The sequence below is a fragment of the Periplaneta americana genome, chromosome 6, assembly GCF_040183065.1.
Source record: "Periplaneta americana isolate PAMFEO1 chromosome 6, P.americana_PAMFEO1_priV1, whole genome shotgun sequence".
Taxonomy (NCBI): Eukaryota; Metazoa; Arthropoda; class Insecta; order Blattodea; family Blattidae; genus Periplaneta; species Periplaneta americana.
The window spans coordinates 1,134,726-1,157,796 of record NC_091122.1 but is presented as its reverse complement, the minus strand read 5'-3'; the positions used below and the strand labels follow the sequence as shown (position 1 = coordinate 1,157,796).

The following is a 23,071-nucleotide window of genomic DNA, read 5'->3' as shown; positions in this document are numbered from 1 at the left end:
AGTTGTTACTTCACCTTTTTTGAAACCTGACCATTGGAAACTAGTTTTAAAAAGAAACAACTTTTACTAAAACTTTTTTTTCTAACTTTTATTGTTTACTCACAAAGCAACAAAAATGATATTTTCTGAGAAATGTCATATGCTGTTTATATACGTACACTCTTCATAGTAAGTGTGCAAAATGTCCGCTATCTTGTGGTAAACAATGTTCTGATCTCCTCCTAACATCCGTGATTGCACGGAGACCTTCAGCACAGCTGAGAGACATACAGGCTTCTCTCATTCTTTGATTCATATCTTCTCTAGTTGTTGGACGCACCTAGTTTGAAATTGATAATGAACCAAATATATTGAACTATTTTTGTGGTACAATTCGCAGTGCTTTAGGTAAAAAGGTGCGAAAGGAAACTTTATTGAAGTTTGATAAAGCCATGGCAATTCCTGCTTTCTTGTACGGTTATGAATGCCGGACTCTAATGAAGGACCACGAACGAAGAATCCAAGCAGGAGAAATAACGTTTTTGAGATACGAAGCTGGATATAGGCCTACTTCATTAGATAGAAAAAGGAATGAAGACATAAGTAAGGAACTAAATATACAAAGTATAATAGAAATAATTAGAACAAAACAACAGGACTGGAAAGAACATAAACTGTCAACTACACGCATTGCAGATTATAATCCAAGAGGAAGGAGGTCACTAGGAAGACCAGTTAAAAGATGGCGAGACCAATTTTGATGGAGGCGGAACAGGTCGAAAGGCCAAAGCCTTGAAGGAGATGATGATGATATCTTTTTTTTTACTTGGTTATTTAACGACGCTATATCAACTACTGGATTACTTAGCGTCGTTGAATTGAGCGACATGGTATTTGGCGAGATGAGGCCAAGGATTCGCCATAAATTACCTGGCATTCGCCTTACGGTTGAAGAAAACCTCGGAAAAAACAACCTAATCAGCCCAAGCGGGAATCAAACCCACGCCCAGCGCATCTCCGGATCAGCAGGCAAGAGCGCTACCGCCTGAGCTACGCCGGTGATTAACTTCTCTTACGGAAATGTTTTCTCGCCAATATAAAGTGATTCGTATCATATTTTGTCAGCTTATTAGGTGTACCGGTGATACAAAACTTCACGAAAGAATCAAGTGAAGATTCTTGAAATGTAAATAACGCCCACTATGTGTTTTGGGTTTCCTATTACATTGCATGTGATAATTTCCAAATAAAATGACTGGTAGATAATTAACAGTAACAAAATCCAAGTACAACAATAGTTTAAGACAGATCGCTGGATACACACAGCCAAAACCATTCGTTCGGAATCAGGGATGCAGAAAAGTGTACCTCCACGAAAGTTCGTACATCACAATACTGCCTCTAACGAGATAACGGAACTGGGAGTAGATTCTTCCCACGACGATTGGGCATTTAAAATATCGAAGATGTTCTACAGTTATCTACATTCAAACCACCTATCCCCACCAAGAAGTGTACAACTCATTACGTGGGCCTATTTCAGTGAGCCTCATATTCTCTGAAAATGTGTGAGCTTATAATCGCTTTCATAGTACTTCTCTTGGCCGGGTGGCTGCGCTGTCTCATTCTCCAAGTTACTAGTTCCGCAATAGTGTCTCGGAAGTTTTAGTTTGTTAATTCTTTATTAACTGGTAAGCATTTAACGAATGAGAACGTTTTGTAATTGGTTATTTTACGAAGCTTTATCAACTGCAGTGGTTCAAGTGAGATGAAGTGATAACGCCAGCGAAATGAGTCCAGGGTCCAGCGCCGAAAGTTACCAGCATTTGCTCAAAATGATTGAAGGAAAATCCAGAAAAAAAAGCTCAGCTAGGTAACTGGTCCCAACCAGGATTTGAACCCGGGCCCGCTCTTTTCACAGTCAGACATGCTGTTACTTCACAGCAGTGGACTTGAGGACGCAGTTCTACTAGGTTCAGGTGGCATAAAATCTACAAATGATCAGTACCGGTACTTAACCACTTGCTTCGCCTCTTTTGGGTTTAAGAAATCAGTGATTGCAACTTTATTCAGGCGAAAACAGCCCCTTCGCTATATTTTGTCAAGATTTGAGCCCGATTCCTATATATTCTTTGTTTAAGTTATACAATATCTACTTCTTCATCTGAAGATGATAAATTTATATAGGCCAATCGTTATTCTGCAATAATCTCCATAGTCGCCGTTTCTAGTAGTGTAAACATTTCAAATACATATTATATTATATTATATTATATTATATTATATTACATAGTAGACTTTGAAAAATAGCTGAAAACTGAAGGTCAGATGGTTCTGAGTATCTAAGAAGAGTTACGGATTCCATATCCCCCAACATCAAGAGGTTAAGTCAGTGAGTGATTTAAGGAATCATTAGGCCTACTGAACGATCGAGAAAATCATTTATGACTTGTTGTTTAGTCAACTCTCCGAAGCCAGATTTGAACCTCATAAGTTAAACCAATAACGCATGACTTATGAAGCAACTAAGCCAGGAAATAATGGGGTAGGGTGGTCAGTTTCTTTCTCCCTCCATCGCATACATCGCCGACTAGCTACATATTACACTAGTCAGACTTCAGATGCATACAAACAATTGTTCTTCCTCTGATACATATCGTCAAGTGAGATGTTCTGCCTGGTAATAGATGTACAGTCTTAGAAAAAAGTTTTGTCGCACAGACACTTTGTAAGTCCCAGAAAGGAGGTAGTGCGCAACATCAGACATACAACGAAACAAAACTAATTTTATTACCTCAAATAGTCGTTTTCTTGTGAACCAGGTCGCTCGTCCTCTGATCATACGCACTGCCTCCTTTCTGGGACTTATAACGCATCTGTACATATCAGTCAGATGACTTATACACTCATTATCTTTAATGATTACTTAAATATTGTTCGAGAAACCGTCCATAAGGCCGCGAGCATGAATGAATGTCTTTCCTGTGTGTGCCTAGCTCTGCCGACCCCAGGCTTGGGGAGGCCCATGTATGTGTGCGTGTTCAGATACTGGTGAGAGCCATACGTACTTGTGGCTTTGATACAGGCCTAAGGTTCGGTCAAAATCGGCCCACACACACAAAGTTACACGCACGAGGTCAAATTAATCCCGTTGAGATTTGTTTTCTTTTGTTCTATATCTACATTAATCTTTACAATCTCCCCACATGCGTAGCTTATACAGCGTGTTCCGTCGTTGCAGGGAAGGAGAAGCTCGGAGTGGTCGCCGGCGAGCCGGTGCGCCTGGTGCTCGAATCCGACGGGACGCAGGTAGAAGACGGCGAGTACTTCCGCACTCTGCCCAACAACACGGTGCTGCTGCTGCTGCGGCAGGGCGAGCGCTGGTACCCCAGCGGAGTCGACGTCATCAGAGCCGGTGAGTAACCTGCCGCCGACGGAGGGGCGGGGTGGGGGGGTAGCGGACCGGACTGACGCGGCGCGCCTGTGTTGTTGCAGCCATCTCCGCGATCCCCAAGATCGTGTGCGAGACGATCCACGCCCTCGAGTTGCACGATGAGACGCCCTCCTGGAAGATCATGGACAACAAGGGCCGCGTCACCGTGGTGCTGCACTGGGACCAGAGACAGCAGAAGGTGGCGGCGGCCGAGGGGGCAGCGGCGGCGGCGGCCAAGTACTCGCCCAGCAAGAAGCAGGACGCCTCCTCCATGCGGCCGTCGCTGGTGATCCAGACGAGCCTCGAGAAGCTCGCCGGGATCCACGGCCCCCCCGCGGCCGGCGGCAAGAAGGAGACGCTCATCAACGACGTTTACACGCCTCCCCCTCCTCCGTCGCAGGCGGCGCGATACAACTCCAGTCCTCAAATCACTGTGATAAACCACGATGACGTCATCAGCGGCAAAGTGGCGGCGGCGAACCTGCTCGCGGCCGCGGCGGCGGCGGCGGCGGGCACGACAAGTTCCTACGGCGGCGGACCCCAGCCCGGGGTGCACCACCCGCCTCACCGGCTCACCAAGCAGGGGACGAGCTCGTTCGAGAGTACAACAATCCACATCCACACGCCGGAGTGCGCCAACCACGTGCACCACCCGCTGGGCGGCGGCCTGGACGGCGGCGGCGGCGCCGAGCCCAACAACGCGCTGGAGTGCGACTTCCACTGCTGCGCGCTGCACGAGGAGGGCCGCAAGATCGCCGTGCACAAGTCCGTGGCCACGTCGCCCATCCAGGACGCCCAGCAGCAGACGTCGCCGCAGCCCTCGTCGCTGGCGGACGGCTCGCGGCGCGGCGGGCCCGGCAAGGGGGCGCAGCACGTGCGCTTCCTCGACATCGAGGGCGGCCGCCTCCAGCAGCAGCAGCAGCAGGCCGAGAGCTCCGAGTCGGAGACGGAGAACACGGTCATGGAGGAGGAGGCCGTGACGTCGGAGAAGTTCCTGCTGCTCATCGACCAGCTGTCGGTGGACCAGAAGCGCCACCTCACCATCAAGGACATCGGCATCATCCTGGAGCGCCTGAGCTCCAAGATCGTGGACGTGGAGCGCCTGGACCGCGAGAGCGAGAGCGACGACTGCTACAACTGGACCATCAAGGCCACGATCCGCGGCGACGTGCTGCGCGAGCTGGGCGTCATCTACAACGGCAACTACTACGCCATCTCGGAGCACCCGGGCTACAAGGAGGAGCTGGAGGAGGCGCGCGAGGACGGCGACGAGGAGGACGAGGACGAGGAGGAGGAGGACAGGCTCTGAGCACGCTTTTATACTCACGAACAGAGCAATAGCGCCTCCGCACACCCGCCCCGACAATCCGAGGAGGCACATATCTGACCGCCGACAGTTTTACTGTGCATTTTTTTAGTGGTGAGGCGACGCACTTGTACATTGTCATTGTCATTGTGAGGTTCTGTGTCTCGTCTGTTCCCCGAGCGATGGGACACGTGTACAGTCACCGTAGCTTGGCTGTACATCTAGCTGTAGACGATTAGTATTTCATTTGTTCCTTCTCGATGATATTTTTGTCCTTACTTTCCTCAACCATCAAGATGATCGCACAATACTGTAGTGTATTTGTTCATAGTTTGTTGGAACTGGGTAGGCCCCTCTACACCGTGAGGAGGAAGCATATAACATTAAAAAATTCATTATAATAAGGAATCGAAGTTTGAGATTTTTTAATATCTTCAATAATTTTTGTTACTTTTAAAAAGAGTGAAGCGATAGACTGTGCCGAGGTCGGAGAAGGTTCGTAGGCCTATATTAGATAATTATAACATAGATCGTGTATCGCCAAGTGGATAAGGATCATTCTAAAAAACCTGCACTTCCGGAGAAGTGGAGCAGAGGAGGAGGAGGATCGGTTGATTGTTGTAGTGATTGTTGGTGTTTTGTTCGAAAAGCTAGCTAAACGTCACTGCCACAGATAAGACAAACAACAGAGGCATTTATTGACTAATCACCAGCATGACAGCCATCGGTTGATTAGCATATTTATTATTAATTAAGTTTTAACTAGAGATGATGATTATTATTATCTATTTATTGTGAGCGAATCGAGGCTACGTTGACCGTAGTGCACGATGAAGTCTCTACTAATTAGCAAAGGCGTATTTTCGCAAGCCGAGGCCGACGACGTGAAACGGTTAAACATTTCACCAAGTACAAATAATAAGGAAGCAGACGTCGCGAAAATACGCCCGTAGTGTGGACAAGTGAAGTGATGGGCAATAAACAGCATCTTCAAGCAGCTCCAGCATTTGTTTCGCATCCGCACCACGCGCCTGCTCAAGTACAGGTACGGCTGACTACGCACAAGCACCCCTGCTCGACTGGCCTAGTCCCGCTATTGATCTGCCGGCCGCCCGCCCGGGCGCGGAGCGTATGGGGGGCGTGGAGGAGAGCTCCGCCCCGACGCGCGGCCCTGAGGAAACCCGCGGACAGCGGCGCGAGGGAGCAGGGCGCCGCCCCCGGGGTCGCCGGCGCTGCTGCAGTCCCTCCCAGGCACAGCGTCGCCGGCATCGATTCTCGGGGCGCGGCTACGCGAGCAGGGAGAGGCGCGCACCCGCCGGGGCATGAATGAATCTCGCCGACATGCGTGGAGCGCTGAGTGCCGCCCACGCTCCGCACGCCCACGAGTGAGATGCGGACCGACCGGGTCTTGGCTTCGAGCCGCGCGCGGGCCTCGAACCCAGGACCAGTTGTTTCCTGATTTATGCGTCTGCGACATTGTGACTGATCAGATCTGTGCACGCAGGAGATGGTTCAAATAAAAGTGCATGATAACTGTGAGTGTCTGTACATTTATTGCTGCCCCCCACCCCGCATCTTTGTTTCCAGACTGCTCCTCGGAGTGAGAGACCAGCTCGCTGTTGTGTATTATAGCATTTAATTTTGTAAAGACGCCAAGGGCCGGACTTCGAGACAATCACAAAGCTGCACAGATCTGCATCAACTCACAGCATGAGCGAGCGTGCGGCAGGTACCAACTTCTAGTTACGAACCGCAATTATATTTTTTTTTCTCTGGTGTAATTTATGAAGAAACAGACAACAAAAGAATAGTCTAAAACATTTCACATTATATAAAGCTCACTTGAATCTTCACTGCCCAATTGTTGTTTACAAAGAGAAACACATGTTAATTAAAACATAAAAACATTGGTAACTAAATAAAAATCATATTAATTATAAAAATAAATTATCCAAAACCAATGGTTTCAAATGTTGTGTTGGGTTATTTCCCCCGCGCCCTTCCCTCTCCCACAGCTCAGCGGCCAGCCAGCGCGAGCGCCGACCGCGCCAGGTAAGTGCCCACTGCTCAGCCGCGGCGCGGTCTCTCACTCTGAGGTTGGCAACAGTGTCTTCCTCTTCATCACGCCAAGTGTCTTCTGCAGTTCGCATCCGGCACCCGTGAAATTTGATTTTCTAAGAAAAACTGTGTTGACTTGAAATGGCATAGTAGGTGTTTAATAGCAAAGTTAGCAATATCTATATCCACGGCCACAAAACGAACCTTAAGAGTCGCAAATATACTCCCAAAAATCCTTTCTTGGTCGTAACTAGCCCTGAAGGTTCATTAGGAACCAATATTCTATTGAAACCTCACCGCCAACGAACTTCTTTCACAATACTGACGGTTACCTGAACAGTGAGCAATGTACAAAAAAATTCACTGTGTTACTAATTCGTTTTCTTATCTCTACCACTTCTAAATACAACAATAACATTATACATGGTTACAATACACTCGGTGCACTAATAAAATGACCTTTTTTTTTTTGTTTTATATTTCGCAAAGTTGGTATAATATTTTTCTTCTATTTTCAGGTAATTGTTAGGCAAGCTTGGGAGAATATTTCATAATTTCACGGAGAAATAAAATTGTTTTATTTTATTTATAAACAAAATCAGTAGCAGATATCGTAATTCTGGATCGGCAGGACGCGCCAGGAGCCCCAAAATCCATTCGTCATCAGTCATCATCTTCTATAATTCGGTTGAAACTATTGCACTGCTAGCGAGTGTTTCACTTGTATTTTGAGTTCTTTCAGTCCTCCTGACGGATGTAGTACGCACGACGTCGGTATGCTGACTGACTGACTGCCTGCCATACACTTCAATGTTTTATTGCGTCCTCGGTCTTCCTGGATTCCTTTGTTCTGGTTTCTACTACACTCAGTATTGTCTTCGGCGTCGGTGCTGATCGAGAATTAAAGTGATTATGATGTCTACGTTATGTCTCTACTATTGATTTTGTTTCTAAATAAAATAAAACAATTTTAATTCTCTGCGGCTAGTTAAACCATTGTGAAATATTCTCCAAACCTCCACAACAATTGCCTAAAAACAAAAGAAAAATATTGTACCAATTACGCGAAAAATAAAACTCTAAACAGAGGTATATTTCAGTGCACCTAGTAATGCAAGTTTCTTATTCTCTACAAACGTTTGTTTTGTGTAAACTGCACAGTTATGCAGGTCGATTAACTTGATGATGGCGATGTGAGGCCGGCAATTCCTAATGGAATTACCTGACATTCACTTACAGTTGGGAGAAATCAGTCCAAACGGAATTCGAACCGCTACTCAAGCTTCATATCGTCCCTCCTCTGGCAAACTAGCGAAAGTGACAAATTAGCGACTCTGTATTTAAGGTCTATATTGTGCTATTTAATAGTATAATATAGACCTTAAATACAGGGTCGCTAATTTGTCACTTTCGCTAGTTTGCCAGAGGAGGGACGATATCCTCTCGAGGGTCTTGTATGCAATTAATTGGCCACACGCGCTTCCATAAATTAAGTCTGATATTTACCTTTTTCCAATTCCGAAGCAATTACCATATTAAATTAATGTGCTCGGGTTCGGGTTCGGTTCTCCCTTGGGCTGATTACCTGGTTGGGTTTTTTCCCCGAGGTTTTCCCCAACCGTAAGACGAATGTCAGGTAATCGATGGCGAATCGTCGGCTTGATATCGCCAAATACTATCTCGCTATTACCGATTCCATCGACGCTAATGACCGAGTAGTTGATACAGCGTCGTTAAATAACCAAGTAAAATAAAAAGTATAAGCAGTAATATGTATCATTCGGAATATATAAAATGGGTAGGCCTGTGAAAGTATGTATCACTTCGCAACACTGATTCCAGTCCGACGCCAACTCCAATCATTTTCTGGGAATTTAATACAATAGTCTACCTCTGCACTTGATTTCTACAAAGATGACATAGGTGGCAATACAATTTGGAAAAATTGGAAACACTTCTTCAAAGCACGTCTTTGTCTACTTTTGGCCACTGAGATATAGGCCTAATATTACTTATGAATTCGGTTATTCCATCCTAATTTCCAAATTTATATTCAAGAGCACAGGATTCGACATAGGAGTAATTAGGACCACATCCATTGCGCAAGGACCTCTGATGACGTTTATTTCCTTTGAAATCAGTTACAATGACTACTAGAATACACTCAGGAACAAAAAAAAAAAACTGGACACCGTTATACGTCATAATAATATGCATATCAAATACTTTTTAATAAAAACATACGGGGCGTACGAAAGGGGGGGGTTACCGGGTTTGAAACCCCCTTTGTGCTTAAAAACATGACATATTTAGGTTTGAGTATTTTTTAATACATAATCGTTTTCTCTCCGTTAATTTTTCACTGCCAGAGTAACAAAATCTATATCGACATAAGACATAGTCCTCCTACCCCTCCTCCAATATAATCCTCTGCTTGTGCTATCTTTATTACAGAGAGACCTGCCGCCTACCTATCATGTGTAAGTGTAATAATGATAGAAGCATTTTTATTGTACAAAATTAAACAGAAGTTAAAATTTGTTAAAAATTGGATGGCTATGAAAAAAATTACGTTTCAAAGATTTTATAAGGCTATGCAACATAATAATAATAATAATAATAATAATAATAATAATAATAATAATAATAATAATGTAAATTGTAAATAATTTTAACGACGACTCCTCCGTTGACAAATTCTGCGTATGCCACTGAAAGCATACAACGTATTTTGCTGCCATGGAGAAGTATACACAAGTTACTGTTACTCAATTTTCCGTGTATGTATAGAAAGTCTTTTTGCAGACTACCATTTTGTGTTTTACTAAAGTTATTTCTTGTTGTTTGTGAATTTCGAGTGTAAGCAGGGTGGTCAAACCTTATCTTCTAAACAGTGCGGCCCGAAGATGTGGCACGAGCTGAGGTCTTACACGGTGGCTATGCTTAGAAGCATGCTCAAGTACAATCGCGCTGGTCTTCCATCTAGATGGCCCGGATTCGATCCCCGGACAGTGATGAAATTTGTAGTGGACAAAGCAGAGGGTTTTTTCTCGGGGTACTCTCGTTTCCCTCTATCATTCCGCCAACCTCTCCACTTCCCCTTCATTTAATCTACCGCCTACAATAGTAAAATAGGCTGGGGTGAAATCTGAAGGCAGTACGGGTTTCCGATACGGACGTAGGCTCCGGCCTCTGGGACTACTCATATGCAGGATAGCCCACCTGTCAGCGTCGTGTTCACGAATGCCACCTGGGTCATGTCAGACTTGGACAATCGTCGCATATAATACAGGGCGCGCAGTAGTGTAAGCACCCGTCTCGGTCCAGCCAAGACTATACTATTGCAAAAGGAAATGCATTATGTGCATTGCCATGGCAACAACTTCTACATAGGACAGACAGGCAGATCATTTCAAACACGTTACAAAGAACACATCACAGCCGTAACAAAATTACAAAACACCTCCACATATGCAGAACACATCACAAATGCCAACCACACCCACAGAGACATCAACATAGACATGGAAATACTACACATCCAACCAAAAGCCAGAAACTAAACACACTACAACAATATGAAATACAGAGACACACGAAAACACACCCCAACGAAATTCTCAACGCACAACTCAATTTCAGAACACACACACTCTTTGACTCTACATTATACCACACGAACACACCCTCACAGTAAACAAAACAAGAAGCGCCAAGACCAAGAACGACCATTTCTGAGGATGACCCTAAATAGGTCGAAACATGTGAACAAGGTACGTTATAATTTAACACAAGAAAGTCTTATCATACATATTCCGAATATTAGTTCTTGAAAATATCAGTGAGAAGATAGAAAAAGAAATTAAAATTCTGAAATGCTAGGATAAACACACCGCAGATGGTCAGTAAACCGATGAAAAATTACACAGGAAATAGTTGCTCTACTGAACATTCTGAGTTAGGGAACTTGCGATCTGTGAAGCCAGATTAAGGAAGTGTGGACTTAGGAACATATCTATAGCTATCACGTACTCTTTTCATATTCTTTATTATTTACATTTTAAATTATTTTCATATCATTAACAAAATATATGAGTTAACGTATCATTTCGTACTCCACAACAGTTACTCAAAATCTTGGATGCAAGCATGACAGCGGCGTTACGCATCCCAGGCGTATTTTTAATCACTTCACAGACAGCGATAATCCTGGCAAATAATTCCATGTCCGTGTTTACTGAATTCTTATAAACAAGCGATTTTGGGTATCACCATAGGAAATTATCAAGTGGATTCATGTCGGGTGACCTCGCAAAGTATTAGATCAGGGCCTGTCCTTTCAATCCAGCAACCGGGAAAGATATCATCCAGATGGTTGCGGATATCTACACTGAAGTAAGGTAGTGCTTCGTCAGGACAGGAAAGACTATATCCTCCATCACATGAGTGCATGTGGCCATACTGTCAGTGAGATACAATGCCGCCTAGACATTTACTGTGAAACTCACTTGATCGTCTTAATCTGGCTTCGTAGTCTCAAATGTTCAATACAGCATCCTCTATTTCCTGAATCACCGAGTAATAGCCATCAGTCTCTATCTGTGAGTTCTTATAATTCCATCTAGTTGGAGCTATGGAGAAAAATCGTTTATTGACATTAGCATCAAGTGTATGTGGATTATCAGAAAAATTCCCAAAACTTGAGAGATTGGTAAAAATATTTTCCACTTTTTTTTCTTATAGAATCCAGCCAAAAATGGTATACCACACAAAGCAAGATTAGAAATACATAAACAGGTTGAAGTTAAAGGTATTTGAAAGGATAAATTACCTATAAAACGAATATCTTGAGAATCTGACTTTTGTTAGTAAGGTTTACTTCCTGGGAACACGACACAAATCGGGCATTTCATTGTAGGAATCAAGTATTATCTTTGAAAGAAAATAAAAGAAGAACTGTGAAGACAAGAAAGACTTCAGAGGGCAGTTGGCAAATTGACCGACCCTTCCTCTTTCTATATTTCGCCCCCATGCTCATCACATCGTCTGATATAATAAATTCTGTTTTTGTCTCAGAAACGAAATTCTTCACATCAGTCTAGCGCTGGCCACAGCTAGTGGAAGAGCTTCGAACACAGAGATCCCTGGCTACCACCAAATGAAAGGAGCAACACGGAAATACTGCATCACCTTATAATACGGGACAACAATAGGAGGGAGAGCTACAACCTTGTTCAACATGACATGCACGAATTTATAATCTTTTATATTCATTAAATTATATATTTGAAGTTAATAAAATAAATGTTCATATTATTTTCATTAGTATAATTTCAATCGTGACTTCAATATTGCAATTTTTCCAGATCCATAATCTATTAATTCTGAGCCATTTCATGTCAAACCAACACAATCTGGAATTAAAATCCCCCCTGACCTCTCTGTCTTTCATTAAACTTGCTAGCACTGGAGCAGCATAGCTCAGTCGGTTGAGGCACTTGCCTGCCGATCCCGAATTGTGCTTGGGCGTGGGTTCAATTCCTGCTTGGGCTGATCACATGGTTAAGTTTTTTTCCGAGGTTTCCCAACTGTAAGGCGAAAGTCAGGTAATCTATGGCGAATCCGCGGCCTCGTCTCGCCAAATACGATCTCGCTATCACCAATTCCATGGGCGCTAAATAACAGAGTAGTTGATACAGTGTAGTTAAATGCAGAGGCGTATACTGGTTAAAGGGTTTGGGCTACCGCTGACCCTATTATTACACAAAATATATCTAACAATTACTTTAATTTTAATTACTATGGTAAAACTAATAATACAAAATTATTACATTATGTTATATTATAAACTTTTTCTTTTGTAATTTCCTTGGGCTACCGCCGGTAGCCCACAAAATACGCCCCTGGTTAAATGACCAACTAAAAAGGTAAACCTACTATATCAAGTGATCTTACATAGTTATGAATGGAAATCATAAGAAAAAATATTTTGCCTTCCATTCAAAAGCTATTAAGTACAGCATTATTTTTTAAACAAAAATTGTTGCATACTGAAATAATTAATATTTTCTGCAATTAACCAAATGAGATATAGACAGGTGTGAATTGATGGGGGGGGGGGGAGATGCTGGGTGTCCTCTCCTCAAAAGGTTCCTGCCAGAAACAACATTTATCCCCTTCAGCTGAATAATTTACAGTTTCTTATTTTGTATGTTAGTAATGCTCATTTCTTCTTCAATGTAAGTTGAGCGTGACAACATTACGAGTCGGCCAAATTATTATGGACAGTATGTTTATCGGGAATTAACATTTTAATGTCTTCCTGGATGCATACCTGGGCAATGTCTGAGTTTAAAGTTCTTCTGATGGGCTTCAATTTGATGTGTAACTTGACCGTGGTCAGAATATAAAAGTTTTTCTTAAATATCAAATAAAACATTTAAATTATGATTTCATAACTATGTGTCCCACACTATGACGTTGTGGTCTAAGGCAGCCTACCCAGGACTAGCATTACAGAATGCGCACTGGTTCGAATTCTCATGGGAAAATTTCGGCAAGTAAGTGTATGGGACCGGTGCCACCCAGCATCATGATGCACTTGGGGAGCTACGTTAGGTAGCCAGTTATAACGGCTGGGCCCCCCCTCACACGATATCTCCATTCTTGTTGGATGATCGTCCACCTCTGCTTCGGCATGTGGATGTAAGACCACTGGCAGCTGGCTGGTCGGTCTGGGTCCTTTATGGGCTGCAGCGCCATGGATTATTATTATTATTATTATTATTATTATTATTATTATTATTATTATTATTCATAACTATGTAAGGCCACTTGAAATAGCAAGTTTCATCAAAATCTCAGAACGTCAGTCAGAATCGCATGGAATGATAGAACCGATATTAAACTAGACACTAATTACTATATGGCTACAAACAACGCAGGTATGCGAAACTTGGAATTGAGAGTGGATCCCAAACCCCCGGGACACAGCACTTTCTAGAGAGCCATACAATATATTCGTAAATTAAAATACGATTAAGTTATCGTCTGTCTGTACCTGTCAGAGCTGTCACGCACCTCTTCCATTTCTTCATTATTCAAAGCATAAAGGGCAAGTAGGTCTACTGTGTCACTGCAAAAAATAAAATCATAGTTTTGTTACTGTATGGATAATCTAGATCCAATATCTGTAAAAACAACAATTACTGCTATGTTAAGTTCATTCATCTTATTAAATTGTTGCAGACAGTCGAGGACTTTTTGACTTCAACTCATTCCATTTTTAAGGTTCAGTGGCTGGTCCACTGTCCCAAGAGGACGCTAAACAACCCTTCTTCAAGCGTAATCTTCCCAATAGATTTGTTTATCGTGAACATCCAGATACGAACATATATTACTAATGCAGACGTACTGTGAGCTGCGAGCATTGTGTCTTTTCAGTTTAAGGTAAAGATGCTTAAAAATACAGGCTGGGCAAAGGTGGGTGCTTCGTTCCATGCAAACAAAAAGGATGGGATAAGAGAAATTTTAACGTGGGCAACTATTCGGGAAAAAAATGTCCATTACCATTTCTGTAATACTGTATACACATATTGCTTCTTAGTGGAAGTGCACCAATGCAACTGGCAGCATAGCATATGTGATACAAACAAAATAACTCTTAATAATGTAACATCTTTTAGTCTATTTCATACACAACATACCTAATCTACAAACATCCAAAGTCATACAACCGCTTAAATGTTTCATACAATTACAGGAATTCTACAAATCCTCTGCCATCTCTTTAAAGTTGCACACTTTATTTTGACAAGAAAATTGATGGACAAAGAAGGAAATTTTTCCTTTCTAGATAATATCTCTTGCTACAGTCATCAGTTACAATTGAAAAATTATACTTTTTTTTACCCAACACGTCAGAAAAACTGCAATCTCTGGATCAATTAAATATACAACATTAAAAATGGACTACAACAAGAGAGTTTTTCGTCCATGTCATTGCACAAATGAAGTTTCAAATTATTCAGAATTGACAAAGAAAATGTCTGTAATTGATGTAATTTCATGGTTTACATCAGCATTGTGCCTACTGCCTTGATTGCAAAGCGCTTTCAGTCATGTGAATTTCCTGAAATGCCTGAACAAAAAATTAGCGCCACAAGAATATCCAGAATACCTGGCCGTCCTTGCTGAAATAGACTATAATACAGGGGAGTAAAAATCTAGAGTGCTACAGCACTGTGAATGGGAACTGGGAACAGGAGGTAAAAGTTATTGTATTGCTCCTGAGGAATTAAAGCACTCTGGCATGTTTTTGTATCCTTTTGTTTTCTCGTAGACAAATACAGTGATCCTAATGAAACAGATGAAGATGATAAGAGTGAGAACTGTCACTAAAAGAGATTTAAATAAACATCAAAAGAAACCAACTATCAACAGACTTAAATAACTAAATTGCTGGGAAATCAGTAAATAACATTTTAATAGGCTAAAGGACAATTTGAAAAAAAAAAAAAAAAACAAAAAAAAAAACAACCTGTGAAAATAAAAAAAATAACCGTTAACAATTATCTCACAAGAATGGGATAAGAATTGAGAGCACAGTATCTGTGACATAAAATTCTACAGTGTTTCACATGGTATCTTACACTTACTTACAAATGACTTTTAAGGAACCCGCAGGTTCATTGCCGCCCTCACATAAGCCCCCATCGGTTCCTATCCTGTGCAAGATTAATGCAATCTCTATTATCATAACCCACCTCCCTCAAATCCATTTTAATATTACATGGTATTTTATACTGTACATTATTATATTATATAGAGTGATCCACAAGGAGTTCCTATCACTTATGGAGCATATTCCCGAAGACATTTTCAGCAAACACTGTTATATAAACATGGGTCCTATTCTCAATATTTCCAGAGTTACGCTAATTTGAAGTTGTTAAAAAAAATTCCTTTCCTCTTTAGTTTTAAGGGTAAAAGAATATTACAATTAGAGATTGAACTATAATTTAATTGGCTAGTGTTCTGAAGCTAAAAATGTGATCTTAATTCCTCAGCTGCTTCGTACACAAATATTTTTTTCCATATTTAAGTACAATTTTTCTTATGCATTTATCACAACTGTTACAAATCACGTCATTCATTCTTTAAGATTGTACATTAGGATGCAAAATTGAACTGTAAAGAATCAAGTTGCTAGAAGTCGTGTGATCTGTAACAATTGTTGTGATAAGTGTGTAAGGATAATGTAATTTTTAGTTAAAAATTGAAAAAAAAAAAAAAAAATCTGTACGAAGCAACTACGGAATTAACAACACATTTCTAGCTTTAAAATACTACCCTATTTGTTATTCTTACTATTATTAGTATTTTCCAATCCTATTACTGAAACACAATGACTTTAAATTTACACATTTTAACTGTAACAGTTTATTGGTAGTTGACCACTGTCAGATGTAGCCTATTACTTCACATCTTTGTCTTCATTTGAGTACTGGCAGTGTGATTCAGTTAGAGGAGTGGAAGGAAAACACTCAATCTGGCGGCTCTATTCTGATGAGGTAAGAACTAAAAGCAGTAAAGGATGTTGAGCCAAGTGCATGAGTTAGAAGGCCAGTTCCGGTACCGGTTCTCATGCACAGAAGGCAATAAGTTAGTGATGATGAAGGTATGATATTTTAGCAGTAAAGGCATTTTCCCCCGCAAAATATGCTTTCCCACGATACATTTTACAGTTAATAAAATTCACTTGTTATGCTAAAAATTCTAAATCCAAAATAGTTGTACTGTTCCTTGACTTGTATTAGGCTGCTATTTAACTTTTAATAGAGAAATACTAGCTACCTGAAAAGGTGCTTTAAAAGTATTTAGTGGGACTTTAATTTTCGGTAGGCCCTACTTAAGGGGGTAGACGGGTGAAATTTTGATCATTTTCAGTCAAAAATAGCATTTTCGTTCTCTTATGAAAAATGAATCAGCAATCTCCTATCTATTTGTAGAGCAAGTTTCAATGCTCTGCAGCATTCGAAAGCATAAAAATTCTGCAATATATAAATGGCTGCACCCTTGAATTTTAATTTCATGCAAATTTTACACGCTTTTTTCTCACACTTCTTTTTTTCAGCACATTTCGTCAGGCTCGAAGTGTAAAGATGCTTACGATTTTGATGCTAGGAACATGAACATTTTACTGGATGTTCTATATAATGTGGTTAACTAAATAGCACATAGGGTTTTATGATTACCAGTAAATGAATGTACTTTTTGAAATATTATTTCATAGTGGCAATGGAAAATTTGCAAGTTTATACACCTATGCACTGGTTATAAAAACTTTTTCCCCATTTGTAGTAAAGATATAGGAAAACTAATATATAATGCTTTTCTAAATGCCACTCATCTTGCAAAAAAGAAAAAATTCAGACTTTTACTGAAAAATTGAGCGACATATTTCATTTTTAAATAGCCTACGCAAATTTTTCAAAATATTTTTTTGCTAATAGGCTAACTCAGAAACTAATCGACTCACAGAGATTAAACTTCACCACATCATTATCTATCACACCGTGATTAGGCTATGTGCACAAAAAATCTAGGACGTAGCTTGAAAAATGCAGAAAATAGAAAGTTAAGTATTTCAATCTCTATTCAATCCAAAGTAATACAGCTTTTTCTAAATTTTACATATGCCTAGGTCAACATATTTTTAAGAAAATAAAATATGTTATAGGACGTTTTGTTATCATTCTTTAAAGATTATTCTAAGAGATAAATATAATTTACGTTTTCAAAGATATTTTTCATTAAATAGACAGGCAATAAAAATGTTGTTGTTGTTGCTTTCTAATGCCAGGCGTTTGACAATAAAGTCATTTGACCTCTTGCACTCCAATATTTTTCAAAGATATTATCATGGTCAGTCACTGAAGCACAGATTTTGAGGTGTTCCGAATCCATTTCTTCGTTTGAGTTGCACAATGGGCAGTTAGGGGACTGATATATTCCAATTCTATGCAAGTGCTTAGCCAAACAGTCATGGCCTGTTGCCAATCTAAATGCAGCTACAGACGATTTTCGTGGTAAATCGGAAATTAACTATGGATTATGATGCAGAGATAGTGAAAATGGCAAGTTGTAGCCGATTTAAGTGAACACCATATTTTAACGTTTTGGTGGCTATTCATTCACACACAACCCCCAGAATGTCTGGAGGACCACACCTGCTGTTGGTCGACGGGTCCACTGGACCTAGCTGGGAGATCTTGTTGATCACCAGCTTTCCCTCCTTAAGCCACTGGAGGACGATTTTAGTGCCACAGCAGGTCAGCACTAGGAACAGAAAAGTAGAAAGAGGAGGAAGGAAAGGGAAATGAACCCCTAGGCCTCGAATGCTCTAATGCCGTCGGGGTCAAAGAAAGTATTATTTGCCAATTACTGGTACGAGTACTCTAAATGGTAGGTTTTGGTCAAACTATAACGTAAATACAAAATTATCATTTAGATGTACCTCACCAAAGCATGTCCTTGTTATGCCTAGCCTTCAACTTTATCTTCACTGAATTTGTTTGTTGTAACAACTAGGCCTATATCTCAACAGAAACATTCATTAGACATAAACGTAGCTCGATAATTATGTATTTTGCAATGTGGGACACCCTCGAGTTCTCCAGCTAATGCAGAAAATGCGTCCGGTTTACAATCCTCCAAATAGAAAAAATGTTGGGTTCTCTGCTGAACACTGTTTGCAAGAAAGAAAAAAGTAATTACTCTTCAATGTTAAACAACAAAATTGTTTGTGTAGGGACTGACGGACGGTCAAATGTTATAACGAACAGTAGTGTGTTGAACAGTAACAGCAGCAACATGGTAAATATGTACATGTAGGCTACATCAGAATACCAATGGAGTTGGCGTCCAATAGCATCTAGAAAAATGTGAAGAATTTCAGAAATGTTTTGTACGTTCAGTTGTGGCAGATAATGCAAATAGCAAAGACATGAATGTAATAACCTATGGCTGTTTGGCACATTTTTCGAATCTCTTAGATGACTGTCAGTTTGCAAATCTGAAAGAATATGTTATTCTTATTGCTAAATATTTCCGAACAACCATCTTACAAATGCTCTCTCTACAAACAGTCTGGTTCTTCAAAATTTATCACGCCAACTAAAACCTATTGAAATAGTTTAGTGGACTCTCTAAATGCTTAGACCTGCATTAAAGGCTGACCTACACTTCTAAAAATCTGCAAAGATAACAGGAACAAAACTTACAGTAATGTGCAAGATAAAGTTGCCAACTTTATGCTTAAGAGAAATGTTCAACATATGTTGTGCATTTTGACGTCCATCACTGATAAATGATACATATAAAAAGACTTAATAAAGTACATTTGTACCCTTTAACTCTATTAAATATAGAATATAATCTAAATTTAACAGAAGAAATACTGAAATCAGAAGTAAACACTGAAATACTGAAACAATTGTCTTTAGAGACAATTAATATTAGGTATCCTCAACAAAACTGGCTTCATTTATACACCGACGGATCCTTGATCTCCAGAGAACAAGGTGCCGGTGCAGGTGTTACGTGCTGTCTCTTCTCACTTTATAGATCTCTTGGGTATGGAACAACAAGTTTTGATGGAGAAATCATTGCAATAAGTGAATGTCTCAGGAATCTTCTATGCCACATCAATAAATTTATGAATGCAGTTATATTGTCAGACTCCAAAGCAGCTATTCTATCAATCGTCTCTAAACACACACCTTCATCTCAAACAGCAGAAATAACTAAAATGCTCTCTCAATTAATATCACTCAATAAAAGAATTGTATTCCAATGGATACCATCCCATTGTGGAATCCTGGGAAACGAGAATGCGGATGCTTTAGCAAAGAAGGGCAGCACTGCTACTTACAGACCTATTACTAAATCTACGTATTACTCTGTGAAGAGATTTATTAAATCTACATACTTAGACTTCAACAAACAAAATTTGATAACTCAATCCCAAGGGAAAAAATGGAACTCTCTGCATCAAAATCCACAGTTAATTCCCGATTTACCACGAAAATCGTCTGTAGCTGCATTTAGATTGGCAACAGGCCATGATTGTTTGGCCAAACACCTGCATAGAATTGGAATATATCAGTCCCCTAACTACCCATTGTGCAACTCAAACCAAGAAATGGATTCGGAACACCTCAAAATCTGTGCTTCAGTGGCTGGTCATGATAATATCTTTGAAAAATATTGGAGTGCAAGAGGTCAAATGACTTTATTGTCAAACGCCTGGCATTAGAAAACAACAACATTTGTACTTTTGAAAATACTTCCGTTCACTGCTCATGCTGTGTGAGATCTTTGGAAATACTTAATATACATATGGGCTGTGACAAGAGATAAGAACATTAAGAACAACTTTTTAAATAGATAAAACATGGCTTTAAATCCAGCTCATTTTCTTGCTTACATGCTTGATTCAAAGCAAATAAATAACACTGAACTGCTCGAACTAAGTAGAGATAGGAAGACATTGGGACTTGATTTTGCAAGCTCAAAGTATGAATCTAGTTTTCTATTAGGCCTATCATTAATAGCGAAGTTCCAGGAATCACTTTTCAATGAATCTGCGACGTTCCAAGTGTCAGCTTGCGAATGATGAAAGGTCCAACAAAGAAGTGGAATTGAAGAAGTCTGTCCCAACGCATTCCCCATTATTGAACAACTTTTGACTGCTCAAGCATCTTCAGCTAGCAGTGTAAGGATATCTGGTGGATTCAAAGCTTCGAAACAAACTGGGGACTGGAAAAGCCTCTGAACTAGTGATTTTAATCAAAGTATGCCAGTGATAATGCTTAGCAGATTTAGCTTCTTATTTGTATCATCTGAAAAGTATTTCTGTGTTCCTTCCAGTTCTTGAGACTATAGAGAACTGTGTCTCTGCACGTTGGAATACTGGCACTCCCATTGAATTGAATAAGTTATGAGTGATAGTCAATTTTGAAGTGAATGCGATATAACAGCAACACCAGCAATGGTAACCGCCAACTTTAGAGTTCATATCCCTTAAAAACATTACTAGAATGTGAAAAATCTAAAACAGGAAAAATCATAACATATATGCAAAATCCAGGACAAATTGGCGTCCCGGGATAGAGGGTCTAAATTCGGAAATTGTCTTGGAAAAATCGGAACGGATGGTAACCTTACTTCAATAAGCAAGATTCAATTTTTTTTTTCCTCAAGATCGATCTTAAAAGTGGTGGTTTAAAGAAACTTTTTTTTTTACTCTACCAGTATTATACCTGTAGTGTAAGCCTTCGGTTCCTTCTCTGTACCTACAAGAGAAAAAATAATCTGTATTGTCGATTGGAGCAATTCTTTCCGAAATTTTGTGAAGTTTAAGTCATATCAAGCATCTAGAAACAATACTGAATTGCTCACATATTTAAGCTTGCAGCAGGCCTATGGTATAACAATTTTGGGAGCATGTGCAGACATAAAAATTGATTGATTTTAACTGAAAAGCAATGCACAATGTACTCTTAAATAAACACTATGATGAATGACTCCCCAAAATCGTGATCAAATATCCACAGAAATTAAGCCTTTATGTACAACTATTATCAACAATCACACAATGAACTAAAATGTATTATTTAAAATGTATTATTCTATTGCCTGAGATTGTAGAATTATTACTGGATTGAAATATTAGCAAACGTATTAAATATACTTACATTTTTATAGCTTTAAAAATGAATCAAACTCCAAACTTAAACAAATTACAATGCAGTCATAATTCAACAATGAGCACGGAACACTTCGAATAGGTTCGAATCCAATTTTAATTTGAAGTACAATGTATAGGTCAACCAACACCAAAAAATAACTATTCTCTTATTCGTTACAAAATATACCGGTAGCACTACAAATTGTTGTAAATTGTAATGAACAAATTACCATACCGATATTTTAAACTGTATTATGCCCAAATAATATTTTCATGAGCTACATTATGTAATTAATGAAATGGTGGGTCCCCCATAAAAAAGTAAGGTATCTCCTACGTCTACACCATGAAGGCGCTTGGAGGGCATGGAGATTGAAATCCATGCTTTTTTTTTATCAAGGCAATACAATGTGGTGGTGTGGTCGACACCACTCTCCGACCACCTTTTATACTCCCAAGAAAGACGCAGTACTCAATTTAAGAGGAATCTTGGTCCTCGCAACAGTTGTGGAAGCTTTGACAACGAGAAATATCCCATCATCACCCGGAATGTAATAGTAAGTATGAATCATATTTTATTATAACTAATAGTTATGCGTTCAGAACATACGGTGTTTTTATATATTTGAGTTACTCTGACGTTTAGTGAGTCTAGCTCGACAAGTTTGAGATGTATTCAAAATGAAGACAGAATTCATCTGTGGGCGAAAATAGAATCGTAGGACAAAAAAAGGAATATCCCTCCTTACAACAAGACCTGAATTATGGCTCTTTGTCATCTCTCATTGTTCTCAATTACAATACTTCCTAGCATCATTTGGTGCGATAAAAATATGGTTCTGCATGGATGCATATATTCATCCATGTTGGTACTCCAATACCTCTGGGAGGTGTGTGTGTGTGTGTGTGTGTGTGTGTGCGTGCGTGTGTTTTTGGCGATACTCTTAACAGCAGGGTAGCCAGTCCATTGCTTAGCGCTTGAAATACGGGTCTAGTGGTTACCGCATAATGCCAATTCCACTGCTCAGAGCGCTGTTCGGTTCTAGATATTCATAGCACAACACTTAAATGATATTGACATTAGGCACATTTAAAGGACTCACAGTTGCTTATTAAATGCTTCGTACAGTATTTTATGGTCAATAGACGTAATTTCAAAACTTCTACGTATCAATTATATTAAAATGAATGGCTGTCATTCTTGATATTAAAAATATTACATATCATAAATTAAGGTACTACCTTCCTGTTGTTCAATTCATACACCGTACCTTTTCGGAAATAATGAAAGAAACTTATTACATTTTATATGAACACTGTAGTCTACCCTTTTCACGTATTATTATTATTATTATTATTATTATTATTATTATTATTATTATTATTATTGTTATTATTAAGTTCAAGTGAATTAAGGTACCGGTACTGTACTTTATTATCTTCAATTTCCCTGACTATATAATTTAATCATTTGTAAGTGGGCATAACCAGTCACAATACATGATTAGTAAAATTGTGCGATTTTTCTTTCACACCTTGCAGT

The 23,071-nt window shown here is 39.9% G+C and overlaps 1 protein-coding gene and 1 long non-coding RNA gene across 2 annotated transcripts in view; one reads left to right on the top strand and one right to left on the bottom strand.

The window, feature by feature from the left end:
* Positions 1-6,257, top strand: part of Drep2 (DNA fragmentation factor-related protein 2) — a 98,709-nt gene extending 92,452 nt beyond the window's left edge. Inside the window, exons 3-4 of the mRNA XM_069827253.1 lie at positions 3,221-3,394; positions 3,475-6,257. Of these exons, the coding sequence (XP_069683354.1) occupies positions 3,221-3,394; positions 3,475-4,721 (1,421 nt within the window). The 3' untranslated portion in view covers positions 4,722-6,257. The remainder of the gene's footprint in view (positions 1-3,220; positions 3,395-3,474) is intronic.
* LOC138700872 (uncharacterized) overlaps positions 1-23,071 on the bottom strand; it is an 88,521-nt gene that overhangs the window by 61,106 nt on the left and 4,344 nt on the right. The window contains exon 2 of the long non-coding RNA XR_011332407.1: positions 13,837-13,911. This is a non-coding gene — a long non-coding RNA (uncharacterized lncRNA). The remainder of the gene's footprint in view (positions 1-13,836; positions 13,912-23,071) is intronic.